This window comes from Pantherophis guttatus, chromosome 1, assembly GCF_059756535.1.
Source record: "Pantherophis guttatus breed Tessera chromosome 1, ASM5975653v1, whole genome shotgun sequence".
Lineage (NCBI taxonomy): Eukaryota > Metazoa > Chordata > Lepidosauria > Squamata > Colubridae > Pantherophis > Pantherophis guttatus.
Window position 1 is genome coordinate 219,516,921 of NC_142063.1, and position 19,789 is coordinate 219,536,709.

The following is a 19,789-nucleotide window of genomic DNA, read 5'->3' on the forward strand; positions in this document are numbered from 1 at the left end:
CTTATACATGATAAAAAATATATAAAAAATAAACTTGGTATGAAATGATTTAAATGTTGAAAAGTGTATTGGAGATTCTTACTGGCTTTAAATACCTTTTGATGGATGTGTAAGGATGCTGATCACTAAGAGCAGATTGTCTGCATTCTTCTGTATCAGCATTGATTATTTGGAAGTTCCATATTTTTAATTTGCTTCTAAGAATGATGGATAAATTGATTGCATGTATATCAAAATAATATATTGCATACATTACTTTTGAGCAATAACAGCTGTCAACTAAGTAGTGGCATTTCTTCTCATGTATCTCTGATTTTGTACCATCTGCTTCCTATATACTTCCAACACTAGTTCTGCAGTAATCAATATATGTTATAATTTTGAAAATAGATATTCATAGGATGAATGTAAGATTGATATGTCCTAATGTCCTAAGTCATAATGCTAAGTGTTAAAAGTGTGATTGTAACTCATTTCATACCCATCGTTTGTCAAGGGTTTGGTTTGTCTTTTCACGATGTCCACTTTTTAGTTTTAGGAAATGACATACCAATCACTGCTGCTAATGAAGAAGAGGACGAAGAAGGAGAACAGTTTGACTTTGATAGCGGAGATGAAATACCAGAAGCGGACAGACAAACTATTTTGCCAATTCAAGAAGAGGCAAATTGTATAGGTACATGATTCCAGGCAAAATAAATAATGGGAATGTTACTTTTTGCAAATATGAATTGCCTTTGAGAGTAACTCTATAGTCCTTGCAAATCGTCACTCCTGGGAATCATGGATTGAACCAATTTGGGCTCTCAAAAATTACAACTGTTAATTGCATGAAAACCTAAATGAGATTTGTCCCAGGAAAAGCTGTATGCAAGTTACTCTTAGGGGCCCATGCAATTAAGCCACTATGAGATGACACTCTCAATGTATAGATTCAGAGATTACTCCAATGGCAAGAGATGCAGCTTTCTGGAATTCTCTACCTTGCCTGTCATAAGAATTTGCAAGAGCAGGCCAACATGACTACTGTATAAAATTGTCAGATTTTCTAATGCTCCTATATTGAATGGTGAGAGTTGAGTAATTCAGGACAAGTCACTGCTTGAGTTGATAAAGTTTTTCTATCTATGTCAACCTGGTTCTCAGTGGAGAGAAGTTTACAAGACTTGGGCTCTCCAGATTAGAACAGCAGCTGACAGCAATTGAAGCCTACCAACCTGAAGGTGGCTGAAAACCTTGGTATAAGGTCAGGCAACAAAGGAGAACGGAATTGTTATACGACTATTTTGCATTTAAATCAGTGTTGAAATCCAAATTTTTTACTACCGGTTCTGTGGGCGTGGCTTGGTGGGTGTGGCTTGGTGGGCATGGCAGGGGAAGGATACTGCAAAATCCCCATTCCCTCCCCACTCCTGGGGGAAGGATATTGCAAAATCTCCATTCCCACCCCACTCTGGGGCCAGCCAGAGGTGGCATTTGCCAGTTCTCTGAACTACTCAAAATTTCCGCTACCAGTTCTTCAGAACTTGTCAGAACCTGCTAGATTTCAACACTGATTTAAATATATACATAGGTATAGACATAGTGTTATTACTATGCCTATGCTATATTACCCTATACTTAGTATAATACAATATGTTAGTATATAGTATAATATGTGAAGGTAGAAGTTAGGAAAATAAGCAAGTTTGTTAAATTTATAACAAAAGCTTTTTAAAGGCTTTCCTTTAAAACACAGGAAAGACAAAAATGGTCTGTTTGTTGGTGATTTGCACTATTTCTCAAAAGACAAACCCACCTACCCCCCTTATACTTCAACAGTTACCAATCCCAGGGAAAAAAAAACATTAGGTTTAAGGAATTGCAGATAAGTGCCCTTGTACACTCTGAAACACCCTTCCAATCTGAAGCACTCAACACCTCCACTCTGTTCTAAATCTCAAGGCCGAATAGTTTGCCTAACAGATTAAACACTCAAGCTGTGGATTCTATTTGTATGCAAGCTAATTTAAAATAACACAGCATTCTGTCTCACTATTATTGGGCCTCTGCTGTAACACCTATAGAAATATTTGTAGCCAGTCTCCACCTCTCTTTTCAGGCCCCAAAGCCCTCTTGGGAAGTGGGTTTTTGTTTTTTTTGTAATGGTACAGGAGGAAACCAAAATGTCTTTCTGCTGCTTTGCAGATACTCAGTCTGTGCTGAGGTGGAAAGAGAAAGTGTTTTACCACCTGTTGACTGGCTGCAGTTTCTCACCATTTCTGTTGGAGTGGTGAACCTCCTGAGCTCTGCTTCCCCGTTCAGCTTGCCTCCTGTTGGTTTGCTGAAGTCCAACCCCATCACCTACCTGTTGAGCTGCAAATTCTTCCTTTCTGTTCTTCCACCTGAAACAAATCTTCCTTCAAAACATACCCCTGCCCTCAGCATTTTTCTTTTATAATTGGAAACCAGGTGTGGTTCAATGGTCTCTAGATTGCCTTAAAATCCCAGGAGGAGAAAACAAAGGGGGAAAAAAGAGCTCTTGTTGGCCATTGCAAGGCTTTCCTTCTCCAAGAAGTCAGCTGCATTGTTCTGGGAAAGACAGTTGCTTTAAGGCAGGGATGCCAAACTCAATTTCATTGAGGGCCACATCAGAGTTGTGTTTGACCTTGGGGGCCGGGGTGGGCATGGCCAGCATGATGTCACTCATAGCGGAGGTGTCTGGTGGCCCAAGCGCTCTGCCAGCGAAAACGGGCTCCTGAGCTCTGTTTTTGGCCGCAACAGCCTCCTGCGGCCCTCTGCCAGCAAAAATGGAGTTTTTTTGGGGGGGGGCTGTGTGCTGGCAGAGGCACTGTGGGCCGGTCCTTCGCTGTTTCCAGGGCGGCCCCGCAGGCCAGATCTAAGCACCCTGTGGGCCGGATCTGGTTCGCAGGCCTTGTGTTTGACACCCCTGCTTTAAGGAGTCGAAGCCCAGCACTATATAAATACTCCATGTAGCATCATTTTGCCTTCAGATCTGAAGTGCAGTACATAGAAAGTAGCTTGGTTTTGAAGGGGAGGAGAAGCCATTTTGCAGAGGGAGGAAGTTTGGTTTTTTTTTTCTCGTTATGAGAAGAGTTGCTTTGACAGCAATATGTATCTTTTGTATTCAAGGTAATGAAAATCTAGAAAACCTAGAAGAAACAGAGAAAATGCAGAGCTCCAAAGCCAATGCAGAGGGCATCCTACCAAGGGTAAACCCATACTCTGTCATAACCATTTCGCCAATGCAGGAAAAGGAGCTGTTGCTGTCACCAGAGCCAACCACACAAGATGGAACTATAAGTCCCACCCTCTCAAGTGGCTATTCGGTTCCAGTGCCTTGTGGCTATGCCGTGCCATCCAATTTGCCATTGATATTGCCGGCGTATTCCAGTCCTATTATAATCCGCAACCCTTCTGTGGATGAAGAAGGTAGTGTAGAGCTATGCATAATTATATTTTTTAAAAATAGAATTATTTTCCTGTCAATGTCCTCTAATTTCTTGGATATTTTGAACCCTCTTTGTAATCCAAAGCTATGCACATTGCTGTTGGACATTGAGTTTTGCACCCCGCCACATAGCTTAAATATCTTTGTTAATATCAATAAGATTTATGTAGTCTGTTAATGATAGTTTTGTGGTGTTGACAACTTATTTTTTATGCTAGAAAGTGTCAATTTTATTAGGATTGTGTTTTTAATAAACGAAATAAATTCTTAATAGGACCCTCCCCTCTTCTCTTCCCCTCAAATTGTCTCTGCCTGGTTCGTCGGGCTTTGGGTAAAACTTGGAGAGTATGCAAAGGGATATTTGGAAAGCAGAAATAGTCTTCTTGCAGAAGCAGAAATCTGTTTATTCTACATTGGATTATAGAAACTCTTATCTGTATTTCTCAGTTCTTTGAAATGTCTCTATTTCTAAACTATAAAAGATATTTACCCAATGTATTGATATTATCCTTCTCATCTTTCCTACTATCTTCTCCTGTTGGTTATCTATGATTTATCACTTGTATATTATGACTAATGGTTGTAACTATGATCTATGAATCTATCACTTTGTTTGTATGTACGCTGAGAGTTTATGCACCGGACACAAATTCTTTGTGTGTCTAATCACACTTGGCCAATAAAGAATTATATTCTATCCATAGGTTATAAAATGAAAGGGGTTTTACATATATGCATGGAAGGATATAGCATGCCCTTTTTGCTTACTTAAATATTTATAATCCCATATTCAGAGGAGCTCATAAAATGCATTATTAATGGAGGCCTTTAGAAGCCCACTGAACAATATTTAAGAGCAGGAAATCTTATTTGACAAATCACTATAATAAATGTTAATTTAAAATGCTTTCCCTTAACGTCACCGTCACTGAGAGACTGTATCATTTCTTTAGCAAGTGTTCATATAGTAGCCGAAGATGGTCATTCAAATTCTCAGAGTTCAGAAGAACCTCCAAACAGGTAAGTCAAATATTTAATGACATTTATTGTGAAAGTATAACATAACTGAAGTATCAGTACATCTGGAGTTCAGTAGAAAAGTAGTGTTTTAAACTGAGGACAGCAGGATTAGTACATGTTCAGGAAAAAGTGATAAGATCCTTCCACAAGTCCGTCTTTTCATAGTCATATTCAACTTCTTTAACAATACAGATCATATCTATGGAGATTCTCAATCATCCAGATCATGGTTGTCCCAATGGTGCTTTTTTCAAGAGGCATCTGGACTTCCTTGTTTTTCTTTGAAGACTTTTTGCTTCTCATCCAAGAACTCTGATGAAGAAGCTTCTTGGATGAGAAGCAAAACGTCTTCAAAGAAAAATAAGAGAGTCCAGTTGTCTCTTGAAAAAAGCACCTTTGGGACAATACAGACTATGGTTAATAATGCTTGTTTGTTGGTGGAATGACATCTATGAAATAAATGCTCCACAACAAGCTTGTCCAAAATCTGTTCCAGAAGACGGCTGATGTCTGATTATGTTATTATTGGATATAGGCTGGTACATCTAGCGCTACAAATGCCTTATTACTTCTTTGAGGGTAGTCAAGCTGTAGCAATGCCTGCCATTTTTCCAAAACCATCTATCTGACCATCTATTGAACAAAGCAAGATGCTGCACTAAATGAACTTTCTTGCTTTATATAGATTTTTAAAACCTTTTTTTCCTTTTAGTTCCTGTAGATTTCTCTTCAATCTCTGTTTGTTTCTTCCTACTTCAGCCTGACTACCTGTCCCTGTACCTAAAACTTAATTATTACTGTGACTCATTTCTGAGTCATTTCCCAAAACCTTCCCTTTATAGTGTCTTTTGTAAGCAGTTCAGGTGGACATTACCTGTTTAGAGCTGCAAATAGTGTTTTTCAAATCGGGGCTTTGGGTGGGTGGGGAATGAAAATGAAACATTTGTGAGGCAACATGGACCAAATCAATTTCCTAAATTTAGAGCCAGTGGGAATATACTGGCAATAATACACATGGCCTTATTTGAACAAAAGCCACCAAGTCTCTCGAGTCCATGAAAGCAAGGCCATTTTTTCCCCAAACGTTTCTAGGAGAAAGTCCTCCTGTAACGCCTAGAGATTTTGTTTGTTCCTACCCTGTCTCTTCCCAATGACACTGGAAATAAAACAGCTGTGATGCAGAGTGGCATATTAGTTCATCTTTGGCACTTGTTTTTATGTGAAGGAGATCATGTTAAAAGCAGCCACCCTACCAGACTGTATCAGAGAGAGGAAACAGTTAAGGGGTTTGCTTGTTCAATAGCTTCTGGGCAGTCAAGGCAACCAGAGTGTGATTTTTCACACCTGCTAGTGGATTGTAAAGATAAAGCAGAAATGTAGCCCTGACCATTATTAAACAGGTTGCTTTTTATCAGGGCTCTAGTGTGCTTTGGATTTGGTCTCCAAGAGGTGCTTCAGAGTGCCCAGCTCTGCAAGCATGGAATTGATCTATAAAACTTCACAGGAGCTGCATATTTCTTTCTCATTTGGAGATGAAATATGAAGCATGCATAGCTCATTACCTACTCATATTGGTATCTTATGACTATCACCTGTCTGTTGCTTGTATCGTGTACATTTAGTGACTGTTCAAAGTTAAAATGGCACTGAAAAAAGTGACTTATGACCGTTTTTCACACTAATAACGGTTGCAGCATCCCGGTGGTCACGTAATCAAAATTCAGATACTTGAAAACTGATTTATGTTTATGATGATTGCAATGTTCCGGGATCATGCGATCACCTTTTGTCACCTTCTGACAATCAAAGTCAGCAGGGGCATCAGAGTTACTTAACCGTGTTCCTAACTTAACAACTGCAATTATTCATTTAAGTGTAGCAATGAAGGTTGTAAAATGGGGCAAAACTCACTTAACAAATGTTTCACTTAGCAACAGAAATTTTGGGCTCAGTTGTTAAATTGAGGACTACCTGTATCTCGTGATTTATGATTTATCACTTCGGTGTTTGCATGTACCCTGAGAACTTTTGCACCGGAGACAAATTCCTTGTGTGCCCAGTCACACTTGGCCAATAAAGAATATTCTATTCTATTTTGTACAGGCAAAGCCTTAAGATGAATTGACAACATTCTTTATATTTTAGATGAATAATCATTTCGGAAAGAATAGTAGTATAAATATAGGGAAGGCACTTTAAGGCTTGCTGGACTCCCCTTTTCGCCCAGTCATTGCCCTGTACTTCAGCATACCTGAAATACAAAACCCTGAGATGGTGGCGTATAGATTCCTCTGCATCTTGTTGCCCTTCCTATTGGTTGTTGGTCGCGAAGTTGTGTCCAACCCATCGCGACCCCATGGACAATGTTCCTCCAGGCCTTCTTGTCTCCTACCATCCCCCGGAGTCCATTTAAGCTCACACCAACTGCTTCAGTGACTCCCATCTAGCCACCTCGTTCTCTGTCATCTCCTTCTTCTTTTGCCCTCAATCGTTCCCAGCATTAAGCTCTTCTCCATAAGTCCTTCCTTTTCATTAGGTAGCCAAAGTATTTGAGTTTGAGTTTCATCTTTATCTTCAGGACCTGGCCCTCTAAAGAGCAGTCAGGGTTGACCTCCTCTAGGACTAACTGGTTTGATCGCCTTGCAGTCCAAGGGACTTGCAGGAGTCTTCTCCATTACCATAGTTCAAAGGCCTCAATTCTTTGGCGCTCAGCCTTTCTTATGGTCCAACTTTCACAACCATACATTGCAACTGGGAAAACCATAGCCTTGACTTTACGCACTTTTGTTGGCAGGGTGATGTCTCTGCTTTTTAGTATGCTGTCTTGATTTGCCATAGCATCTTTTAATTACTTGGCTATAGTCCCCATGTGTGGTGATCTTGGAACACAGGAAAATAAAATCTGTCACTACCTTCATTTCTTCCCCATCTATTTGCCAGGAATTGAGAGGGACGGATGCTATGATCTTAGTTTTCTTAATGTTGAGTTTCAAGCCAACTTTTGCACTCTCCTCCTTTACCCGCATCAAGAGGCTCTTTAGTTCCTCTTCATTTTCTGCCATTAGCATGATATCATCTGCATATATGAGGTTGTTGATATTTGATATTCCTATTGGTGGACACCCTAAATGAAGGATCTCAGCAGAAAAGAGGGGAAGGAAAAGACTTTAGGCATTGCTGCTAGCTGCTTTCTTCATTTTCTCACTCTCTTCTTCCCTCCTCCTGGATGAATGAGGAGAGGGAAAACAAGCACACCTTATTTGTTCTGCAAAAATCTGGATGACCTCTAGACAGAGGCAAGAGTTACAAAGACTCTCACTCTGTAGGACTATAGAGATGCCTAAGAGAGGCAGACTAATGAGGGGCTAGGAGGGAGTGCTAATGCAAATGTACCACTGTTTTCTGAATGGGAGGAATGAAGCTGTGTTTAGCATTACTTTAGGTAACTTGGGAGATGTGGGTCAGAGGTTTTGTCTGAAAAGATTGCATTCAACACTACTTATGCCCCACCAAAGATGATTCTTTTATGTGTTCACTTTTTTCCTGCACTATTTTAAGCCCAATGGATTCTCAGGCTTCATTGCCACTTCTTTCAGAAGCAATTTAGATTTTTTTTTCTGAAGCATATTTTTAAGTAACAATATATTGTTGAGGACAACAGTTCATGGAAGATCTCTTTAAATTCAGTAATTAATATTGTGGTAATTAATGGAATTGCATATTCTCCTACTCTCATTAAATTTAATGGAGTTTCCAAGTCAAGATGCAAACAACATTGTGCTTCAAGGCAATTGAGTACATGAAAATCATCTTTATTTTCTCTGTGTGTGCTTACTTTATAGTGAAGATAATCAGGGAAGCACAGATGAGAATGCCTTGGCCAAATGGGTGGCTGATCCTGCAAATACAGAGTGGATGGAGAGTGAGTATGGATGACCAACAGTTCCTCTGCAGGAATTTAACAGTCTTGGGTCAATGGCTCAGATTGCTGAATTTATCAGATTAATTGGCCTGGCCTGAATAGGTTTTATGGGTTAGTTTTTTAATTGTATAGCTTGGGGTTTTAAATTGGGAGGCTAATTAATTAAATTTATTTTTAGTTATCTTAACTTTTATATTGTATGTCATTTTAATTTTCAGCTGTTCACCGCCCTGAGTCCCTTCGGGGAGAAGGGCGGGATATAAATTCAATAAATAAAATAAATAAATAATAAATAATAATAAATTACACTCTGGACCAACATCTTCTGGATGCTTGGACTCTTCATTATTCAGATGATATTTATAAATTCCAAGTAGGCAATGCAAAATTGTCTGCAAAACGTGTCAGTTTGAATATTTCAAGCAACTTGGCACTCTTTTAATCTCCGAACCATCCTGTTCTAAGATTGAAAGGCTTCTAAAATGTTTGAATAGTCTGTTTGCTGCTGGGATGGGAAATTTCGTATCATTTCAAGCTTGTAACAGTTTGAAAGATTATGTTTTGCGCGCCCCTAATTCAGAGATTGTTTCTCTATTTGCAGAAATGTTACAATAGTCCACAAAAATAAATATTGTATTATGTCCAATCATATCTTAGTACTCTTAAAAATGTTTTGTTAGTTGCTTGACAAAGAAATTATTTACATATGTGAGTTAGATGAAACACATAAATTGAAAGCATATACTGTATTTTGTACAAGTTCAAAGGCATAAACAAAACTTGAAAAACAAAATGTTGCATTTGATGTATGTTTCCTTTCTCCAGTGAATCTGGAAGAAAACCTCTTCATTGTAAGGAAATCCAAGGAATTTAAACTTTGGAAATTAATTTGAATTGACTTTCTAAATAATATATGCATTGGATATTAATTTCTCTTCTTGTTTTGATTGTATTCACTTCTTGGTTCAAAATCTCACCTGCTTTTTGTAAATATTTATTCATTTTTTTAAAAAAAACTTTATACTGTGACAGAAATGAGAAAGAACAGATATGAATTCATAGACATCTGAAAGTGTACTAGAAACAGACAAGAACTGAGCCCATGTGCTAGTTTGAACAATGCTCCTGAGAAAGATGTAAAATAAAAAGGAATTGTTGCCTATAGTAGTTATACTTAGGCTAGATATTAAGGAATCAGTGCTGAAAATGTAAATTGTCACATGAGCAATTGTATCATGTGAGGAATCACAACATAGAAGATTCATTTTCATATCTAAAATGCCTATTCAGTTGTTTACTTACAAATTTCAATTATGCAAACACATTCATTAGAAGCTTATATATCTTATGTATCTAAAATGCTTATTTAGATACATAACCATCAACATGTGTTCTAATGAATGCATTTACATAAATGAACTTTTAAGAATTAAACAGGTCTGCAGATTTATTTGTAAATAAATTTATTTATTTGCAGGAGGAAATCAAGAGGCTGGTTTTGAACATTTTTATTTGCATCTTGTTAACTCACTTGAAATTGTGAAGCAATATCAAATGAATAATATGCTTCTGATTAGACAACAATGTGTGTGTGTGTTTATCATTATTTTAGTGTACTCTATAGATGTTTGTGTTGCACATTTTTACTATTTTTTTAAAAGAAATCTCTCCAATAACAATGCATTGAGGGTTTCTCCCCCTTTGGTTTTAGATCCTGATGAAGTAATATATGATGATGTACCAAGAGAAAATTCAGACTCTGAACCAGGTATAAGTTTGAATTCAATTTTAATTAACAGTATTAGAGGAGAAAATACCGATAAATGTTCCAAGTGGAAGAAATGTTTAATTTTCCTTAGCTGTCCTACAATATTTCTTATATTTTAGGCTGTTGTCATATAGAATGGGGATCCAGGCAGAAGTCTTTGTTTTGCTTTAGAATGGCACGTTAGGGATTATGCACCTAAAATGATGACTGTGGCCTAATAAAAATTATATGGAAATGAAAATGTATCTCATTTCCATATAATTAAAATTAATAAAGATGGTTACTCTCCAGGCATTTAATAATTCAATAATTGTGGAGGTTTTTGAAGACTCATCAATGATTCTGGATTGTGTACCTGTTTTTCAATTATGTGCTTATAGGCAGGACAATCAAACCTTACCGAAATGAAAAATTTAGTTTGAGGTTGATTTAGATCAGGGAAGTACCATATTTTTTGGACGATTAGATGCACCGGACTGTAAGACACACCTAGTTTTAGTGAAGGAAAACAAGAAAAAAAATAGTATTTGGTCTCCGTGTATCCCGTTTTTGCCCTCCCCGGCTTCCAGATGCACTCTGCAGGCCAAAAATGAGCCCGTTTGTGGCCTGCAGAGTGCTTTTGGACGCTAGTGAGGACAAAAACAGGCCCATATTCGCTCTATAAGACGCACAGACATTTCCACCCACTTTTTTGGGGGGGGGGGGAGTGTGTCTTATAGTCCGAAAATACAGTAATTAGGAATGCACAAAACCTATTGTGTTAAGGTTGGAATGCTTTTATTTATTTATTGGTTGGTTGGTTGGCTTAAATAATTTATATGTCTGCCCATCCCATAACAGTGACTTTGGGCTGCATTTGTGTTCTGAAGAACACTGGAATGTTCTGTTTTTCTTCCCAACTTACACATAGACTCATCCATTCCAGAAGTTGTTGCTGTAGTTGGTAGTTTCCAGGCAATAGTTTGTGGTCCAGAAGAAATATGGAATGTTCAAATGTTCCCTAGAACATTCTCTCTCTCTCTCTATGGACTTCCCTAGAAATGATATCTAACAAAAGGAGTAATCCTGACATAATCATTACTCAGTTGGAAGGGATGGTCATAACACTGAAAACCCTAAATCACACAGCACCAGGATACAGCACCAGGACACAGCACCAGTCAGGCAATGCCGTGCCAAAATTGAATCTGGCCATCCTAGCCAAATCTTGCCTGGTCACCGAGGGCGGGTCTGTTGAAGCTTCTGCTTCTAGTTCAATTCCATAAACCAGTAAAAGCCATTTCATTTCACCATCCTTTTGGTCTCAGCTGATTGACTGTAGACACCTATGTTCGGCTTTATTTAGGGCGTTGGCTTTGTTTTTTAATACTATTCTGGATTTAATTATTTTTATGAAGTGGTGTCTTTGATGTTGATGTTGTACATCACCCAGATTGGATTTGTTTATATCTGAATTTTTTGGTAATTAATTAGAGACACAGTTTTCCTTTTTACTTGATGTTGTTCCATCCTGCACCTTTTCCTTCAAATCGAGTATCATATTTTTTTCAAGATTGAGGGAAGTTGTGCAAATACAATTCCCAGCAACTGAGCCACCACGACAACTAGAAGACCACTGAATGTTTATGTCTGTGATAAGTGATGTTGTTGTGACACTACAGTAGACAATCTGATATGCAAACTCCTCACTCTAAAGGATTCTTCCCCTCTCTTTATCATTATCATAAATCAGATTGAATATGTACCAGTATAACAAAATATTATAAGAAAATTTTCTTCTCTTTTCATTGCTCATTTTATGTCATCTCCCCTCCCTTCTTGCACTAGGACAGATGGGGTAATATTTTTCTAAACAAGTGAAGGATTTGCCAAAAGTAAATGTTATCTCAAACCTGTTGTTTTGTGCTTTTGTATATTGACTTATATACAGTTTATGTCTGCTGTTACCCATAATTTTTTTTCTGGGAATACTACTTATCTGATGTGTTGACGTAATATGTTGTCCAGATCTTTCTTCTGGTCCTTCATCTCTATGTAGAATGCCTTGATCTCAGTTATATTTCATATTGTTGCTCCCTGCCATAGTTATTTTAGAACGTTTAGATTATTCATAGCCTATTCATACTTTGGGCCACCCATGATAAAAATCATTGCCAAGAGAAAGATTTCTTGATTTTACATTTAAGCGTAGATATATTTTTTCTGAAATTCTATATATGGTAATATTGTATGCCACTAGTGCATACTAACCGGGGGAAAATACACAATATAAATATTATATAAATACACAGTTTGACTGAAATCAGCTGTTTCTATTTTGCCAGGTAGTTTTTTTATAGCATTACTTAACTTAATTCACCCAACCCCTTTGACCCTAGGATGACTCTGGATGGTTCTTAACCGAGATTCTGCAGAAACCTAGAGTTCCATGAGAGGTCGCTAAGGGTTCCCTGGGAGATCATGATTTTTTTAAAAATCACACGAACCAAACAAAAACCCTCTAAACTCCAACATTGGGTTGATCCACTGGAGTGTTTGCCCACCATGGGCAGGGATTGTGCATGCACATGCAAGCAGGGAGGTAAGCCAAGTGCTAGCTGATGAGTGAGCTGAGGAGGGAGAGAGGAAGGAGCAGCAGATGAGGACAGATGCATCAGAGAGAATCAGAGACTCTGCTGAGGCCTCTATACCAGGGCTCCCCCTGCTGGTGTGCCTACCTTCCTGCAGGTGTAGTGGCCCACTATCTCAAGACAGACCCAGGAAATAGAGGACTGGGCTGGCCCAGACACCAGTGCAGCATGCCTGCCTTTCTGCAGCAGCCCAGGGGGCTCTAACTCAGGGCAGGCACAGGAGAACTGAACTAGTTTCCAGTTAGCTTTCCAAGTGCAGTTCCAAGTGCTAGTATGACTTGGCTCCAGACTATCCTTAGGGCCATCTTGTCCAATTAAACTTGACCAGGGACATTTATTTTCCCAGGGAGAAACATCTGATAATCTCACTTTCCATGAGTTACATAGTATGGAAGCATGTTTTTCCCCTTTTATTCCATTCAATCATATCCAATTCTCAGAGGTGGCCTGGATACATCCCTGCAGTTGGCAAGTTTTTTCAAAAGTAGTTTGCCATTGCCTCCTTCCTAGGGCTGAGAAAAAGTAACTGGCCCAAAGTCACTCAGCTAGCTTTGAACTCATGGTCTCCCAGTTTCTGATGTCTTAACTATTACACCAAACTGGCATGGAGTTTTCATGGAGGCATAGAGGGTGTGCTATTCTATGGTTAGCATCTGTATTTCAGAATAACTTTCCACTTGAATTTAGGTTGTCTTTTACAATTTTTGTTTTCAGAAAAATTGTCCTGGTGGAGCAGTGCCTATGTTTTTGAGTTTTATGATTTTATAATATTTTTATTTATTTATTTATTTGTTTTATTTTAAATTTATATACCGCCCTTCTCCCTGAGGACTCAGGGCGGTGTACAGCCAGAATTAAAAAACATGAAATACAAATATTAAAAAACAATTAAAATATATATAAATTTGGCCCAAAATTAAAAATACAAACAGATTTTATTTTTTTTAAAATTGCGAATGTTTTTTTTTTGTTTCAATAATATAAATCATTAATAACCTTTGAATTGTGAAAGTAAATGGATAGATAAATTAAAATGGAGTTTGTAAGAGATGAAGTAAAGGAAGGAAATAGTCATTCTTAAACATACACACAATAAAATATATTTTAGTTTATGACCAGATTTTTTAAAAAATAAAATTATGACTTTTTAAATTTAAGCTGCATTTCCTAGAGATTATATTTTGTAAGAAATCCTAAGCCTGAAGTTCAAATTTTAAAATTGGTGCATTGATAGTAGACCTTTCCTTATAAATCTCTCATTATTTTTCATTCCTTGGACTGAAAATAGCAAAGAAATATTTTAATTTACAGTCATAGATATTTGAGACAGAATTTTTCCATGAATAGAACTTAATTATATTTATATTTTTAATGGATGTAGAGGAGATGATTTATGATGATGTTGAGAATGGAGATGAAGGTGGAAATAGCTCTCTAGAATATGGGTGGAGTTCCAGTGAGTTTGAAAGCTATGAAGAACAGAGCGACTCAGAGGGTAAAAATGGAATACCCAGTTCTTTTCTGCGTGGCAACCACAGAAGACAAGTATGTAATTCTCATGGCTTTTTCTAGCATATTTGTGCTTCCTAAAGTTGTAGTAGGTCAATGTTTATATCATCCAGTTGCATTACATAATTCCAAGCTATAACAAGTACATAAAATGTTAAGCAGTTGTGAAAGAAGTAGTAGAATATCCCATGGCACTGCATAAAATGGAAGTATTAGATTCTACCCTAATACAGATGCTCTTATTTCCTGATATCCCATGATGTAGTTTATATACAGTGTATAGTAGAAGTTATTCGGTATGATGAATGGTACCTACAAAGGGAGAGGTGGTGAGATAGATTAGTGAAGTGGCTATTTCTCAGCAAGGAGGGAGCACATTCCAAGGGGAGTGTGAATGTCAACAGTCAACACAGCCCAGAGGTGGATAGGAGACAGAGGAACAGATTGAGGATAGTTACTCCCTAGAACCTCTCGGTGTTCATAGGTTAGTAAAGATTTAGTCTGGTAAGATTCTATTGGTGTGAAGAAATAACTGAATTTTGGCTGGATTGTTCTATGTCATTCTTGGGCTGAGCTTGACACTGTTATCTTATTATGATTCCTAATATTTAATATAGTGTTTAATTCATTCCTTTATAACTCTCTGTAACAACTAGCTGAACCCTCAGATGCAAGTAATGTTCTAGCTTCACAACCCTATAGTACAAGTGGACTTCATTTTATGTTTTCAAAATTCAGCACACTTCAGATCTGGCCTGAAAGAATTGAAAATATAGTGTCTATAAAACCAGATTGACCACAAATTGATTGCAGTGTTCAAGACATGTAAGGACAGTATGTGACTCCTTCTGGAAACGCTAATAAACTGAATAAAACTCTAATGAGAAGAATGTGTAATTATATCACACACAAAAATTATTTCAGTTCTCTAATTCTATGGCTTCGAGAATCCTAAATTAATTCCTTAAAGTTAAAAAACAGAAAATAAACTATACAAGTTGCGATATGAGTTCTAATCCTATCGTGCTCATGAAGTCCCATGGGTAACTGGCCAGTCACTTTCAGCCCCAGGAAAAGGCAAGGGCAAACCACTTCTAAAAAGCTTGCTAAGAAAATTACAGGGACTTCTCTAAGCAGTGTCCAGGAGTCAAGGCTGACTCAATATGCTCTACACACATACACGCATGCACGCACACACACACACACACACACACACACACACACACACACACCCCCTCTGGTGATAATTCCTAATTAAATTCCTAATTAAAATACTTTAGGAGGATCCCAGGATAAAAATCAGATGAGACAGCCAAATCTACCTGTCTCTTGGAACTTTATGAAAAAAAGGGTCAAGCAAGGTGTATTTTAGTTTCAGTGATTCTCCAGCGCGCTTTACTGAAAGCCGTGTCTAAAGTGGTTCTTACCCACAATTTCCTTTTCTATAGCATACCCCCCATCTTTCATGGCAAAAGGCTAACAGAGATCTCTATACCTACTAACTGTATAATTAATGTTGGCTGTGTATCATATTACAAAGCTGGCTTTTTAGTTAAGCTGAAAGTTTTCTTAGCCGTATACCCCAAATTAGTCCAGATTGGAGAAGGTTGAAGTAACAGAGATAATATATGCATTGCTGTAATGTCCCTTTAATAATTGGTCTAAGGCCATAAGTAAAGACTTTATTTTTATTTATTGGCATCCCACCTTTATTATAAATAACTCTAGGCAGCTAATACAGACTATTAATAATTTCTTCCTCATCCTGTTTTCCCCACAACAACCCATGAAATGGGTTGGTCTGAGAGAGAGAGAGTGACTGATCCAAGGTCACCCAGGTGGCTGTCATGGCTAAGGTGGGACTTGAACTCTCGGTCACCCAGTTTCTAGCCTGCCGCTTTAACCACTAGACCAAATTGGGTCTCTACCATATACCGCATACGTTTCTTAAATATCCCAATCCTATTACATCCAACTGCTGTTTCTTACAGCATCCCCATGGTCACATGATCAAAATTTGGACACTTGGCCACTCGTATTTATGACGGTTGCAGTGTCCTGCCGTCATGTGATCACCTTTTGTGACCTTCTGACAAGCAGAGTCAATGAGGAAGCCAGATTCACTTAATGACCATGTTTCTAACATAACTACTGCAGTGATTCACTTATCAACTGTGGCAAGAAATGTAAAATGGGGCAAAACTCACTTAGTGATAGAAATTTGGGGCTCAGTTGTGGTCATAAGTCAAGGACTACCAAGGAGCAAAATACATCCTTTTTTTACATTGCCATTCTTTTTTTTTTCTCCTCATCTGTCCCCCAGCAGTTTGTGCACATACAGCCCAATCACTTTAAATTTTAAGATTGTATCTTTTTGTGTGCTGCAGTTCTCTCATGACTTAACCCGTTTAAAGGAGCACTATGAGAAAAAGATGAAAGATCTGATGACCAACACAGTCGGAGGAGTAGAGATTCAGCAACTAAAGCAAAAACATGAGCTGAAGGTAACATTGTTGATTTTCTAACCAGATAAATGTTAAAACGATTGTTCCACAGACATAATGAATGTGTGTTTTAGTAAACGAAGCTGATGGAAAAAATAGCATGTGTTCACCCTGTGCTTGTTTACATTGCTTTCACCTTAAAATAACTTTACCAGGGGTTTTATGCCAACTTTTTGGACTGCTGTTTTTATATTTAGAGAATGAAAAATACAGTTAATTTTCTTACTGGATTTTTTGGCTATGCTGTTGCAGTTTAATTCACCTAGACGAGTCGTTCTTCAGTGGATATCTCTCTGGAAGATCATGTAGATTTTAGCTTTTGGGGGAGTTTGAGTTTAAATAAACGTGGTTGTCGTTTTTCTTTTTCAGTATAAGTATCCTTTAGCATTAAATAGTTAACGTCTAATTGGGGATACCAGCATATTACTTTATCTTGTTATGGAATCAGAGGGGAAAACCCTTTCCATGAAGGAGCAGAGAGAGTGAAACTGCAAATGCAAGTGAAAATTGAGAGCACTGTCCTTCTTTCTCTCCAAATTTGGACATGCATGGTGAGCAAGAAAATTCTCATACTGGTTGGCCCCTTCCCCAGTTTCTGGAAGATTCGTACAATCAAAGAAGGAGTAGGATGGTTTCTATAAATGTTAATTTGTTATGCTCATCCTACTTCAAGTGAGTTATAAGTTCCATAAAAATAAGCATTAAAAGTTTTGGTAGTTTCAAGAACATTGTAGTCTAACGTTCTGATCTCTTTTTTGTGCATATTAAACTTAACTTGGAGATTTGGTATCTTGATGTTAAAATAGGTCTAGAGAGAAATGGAAGAGGCTGGTATAAAAATTGCAAGGTGGAATAGCTTATTTAAATTCTGTTACGGAGCTTAAATACTAGAAAACACTGTGTGTATGTTTTCATTGCCTCCTGTATGTATAAATATGGAAGATATGCCCTAAAAAAAAGCTGGCATATTAATGACCAGGCATTAATCATTAGGATAGGTTGTTGCCTTTGGTCTCCACAACCTGACATTGTTCTTTTTACAAGCAGTGCTTATCATGTGGTGTCTGCTATAACATTTGTAACACTTTGAATTCCACTCTGATTACTCACTGAACTTGCAGGATCTGTTTGTCCCTGTCTTGCAGATGCAGAAGCTCATGAGAGCAGCAAGGGAGGGCACCAAAGACGGGCTTGAAAAAACTAAAGCGGCTGTGAAGAAAGGCCGGTCATTCATCAGAACTAAGTCCTTTATTAGTCAAGGTATGCACTGATCATCCGCTACGTCTTTTTAGACCGATGTATTAATTAACCATTTAAAGCAAAATAGCATTGAAATGTTTTAACTATTTATGGTATCTTTCAAACCACATTGCTTCAGAAAATGGTCTTAGCTCATAGGTAGATTTTCAGGTAAGGAAATATTAACTGAACTTATTCTTGGAAAAAAATAGAATTGATCTTAAGATTTAAAAAGTGTGTGTGTGCAATTAAATTGAGTTTATTAGCTGAATAATTGAAATGAACTGAAATTGAAGTTTCACTCTCAGAAACGGAAAAGGCATTGATGATCTTGACTGGGATTATAATGTTATTTTTGTTACTTCTGCTGTTAAAATTATATTGCTCTGGATGAACGTGCTATGGTTTTTGACTGAAGATGTGAAAATGATAGGTCAACTCTGCGATTCAGTTGAGGCAGTTTCTCAAATCAAATCAAATACTCTAAAAGTTATACATACAATTGACTACTTAATTTTCATTAATGGATGTTTTAGAGGAAAAATCTTTGGACTTCACACACACACACATACACAACATGCACACCAGTTTGCCACACATGGCAAGCAATATTATACAGAGTATCAAAAGATAGTAAGGCAAAGAAATGAAAGGTATGGCACAGGGAAAAAAACCTATGGTATTATCGTTTATAGAAACACCATGTACTCCATCTCCCCAAATTTTCTGTCCTTACAAACTGTTCTTCCTTGCTTGTTCTTACCATGTTTGTTGCCACTTCCCTCACTGCTTTTTTAACAAAATTTCTTTTAAAGAAAACTTTCAAAAGTTTCTCTCTTTCAGGATCTCATCAATGACAGATATTCAACTACAACTTTTTTTGAATTTCCCTTTTCTCTTCACATACTTGTTTTGGTCCCCATCTGTGACCAAACTAGCTTGGTGTACTTTTTTTTCATACTGATCGTTCATTTTTTGTGTTGTGTCTACATTTATTTAGCATCTGTATTTTCTTGAAAAGAACCAGTTTGGTATAGTTGTTAAGGCACCAGGTTAGAACCTGGGAGACAAGTCACTTTTGAAAACCTTGCCAAGAAAACTTCAGAGACTACTCCAAGCCCTCTCTGAGAATCAGATATGATTGGATAGAAGAAAAGTAGTATATTCTTGATACATGGTCTTTAAATATCCTGTTCCCTCCGCACTTAACTTATTTTTACCTTTTTCTTGATATATCCAAGGCTACCTTCCATATTACACAATGAACAGAAGGAGATTTTAAATGAGCTTATTTTTGCTTCTTTTGTGAAACATTCCTCACAATGAACTGCATGCTACTAACTGTTACATTTATAGTAGCATTTGCAAGTCTAAAAACATGTTTCCATTTCTGCATCTTTAATAAACATTTTAAGAGACACAAATCCTATTCTTTCCTCTTAAGTTTTTGTCCTTTATTTTATAACTGGCAGTTCTTTGCTCCATTTTCCTGTCAAACCGCTACTTCATTGCCATGAATCTCAGTTAACAATCTGAATATCTACATAAAAAAAAAACCACCACACATGGAAACTCCAAATACATTGAACATATATCATAGATCCATCTAACTCATCCTTAATGTTAAAACACTTGCTGAATATTCCATATTCTTCCATATTCTCTACTTCCACCTTATACTACTGTTAATCACATTCAGAGCAACCTTCAATTCTGTATTTAACACTTTTTATGTTGTCATCGCTA

At 37.4% G+C, this 19,789-nt stretch overlaps 1 protein-coding gene across 2 annotated transcripts in view; it reads left to right on the top strand.

Annotated features, from left to right (window-relative positions):
- ARHGEF10 (Rho guanine nucleotide exchange factor 10) overlaps positions 1-19,789 on the top strand; it is a 107,152-nt gene that overhangs the window by 17,728 nt on the left and 69,635 nt on the right. Inside the window, exons 3-10 of one of the 2 annotated variants that reach the window (XM_034436756.3) lie at positions 533-676; positions 3,133-3,432; positions 4,405-4,471; positions 8,314-8,393; positions 10,105-10,161; positions 14,173-14,336; positions 16,688-16,804; positions 17,950-18,064. In XM_034436756.3, the coding sequence (XP_034292647.2) occupies positions 533-676; positions 3,133-3,432; positions 4,405-4,471; positions 8,314-8,393; positions 10,105-10,161; positions 14,173-14,336; positions 16,688-16,804; positions 17,950-18,064 (1,044 nt within the window). The remainder of the gene's footprint in view (positions 1-532; positions 677-3,132; positions 3,433-4,404; positions 4,472-8,313; positions 8,394-10,104; positions 10,162-14,172; positions 14,337-16,687; positions 16,805-17,949; positions 18,065-19,789) is intronic. The other variant, XM_087882444.1, reaches the window with a different exon arrangement.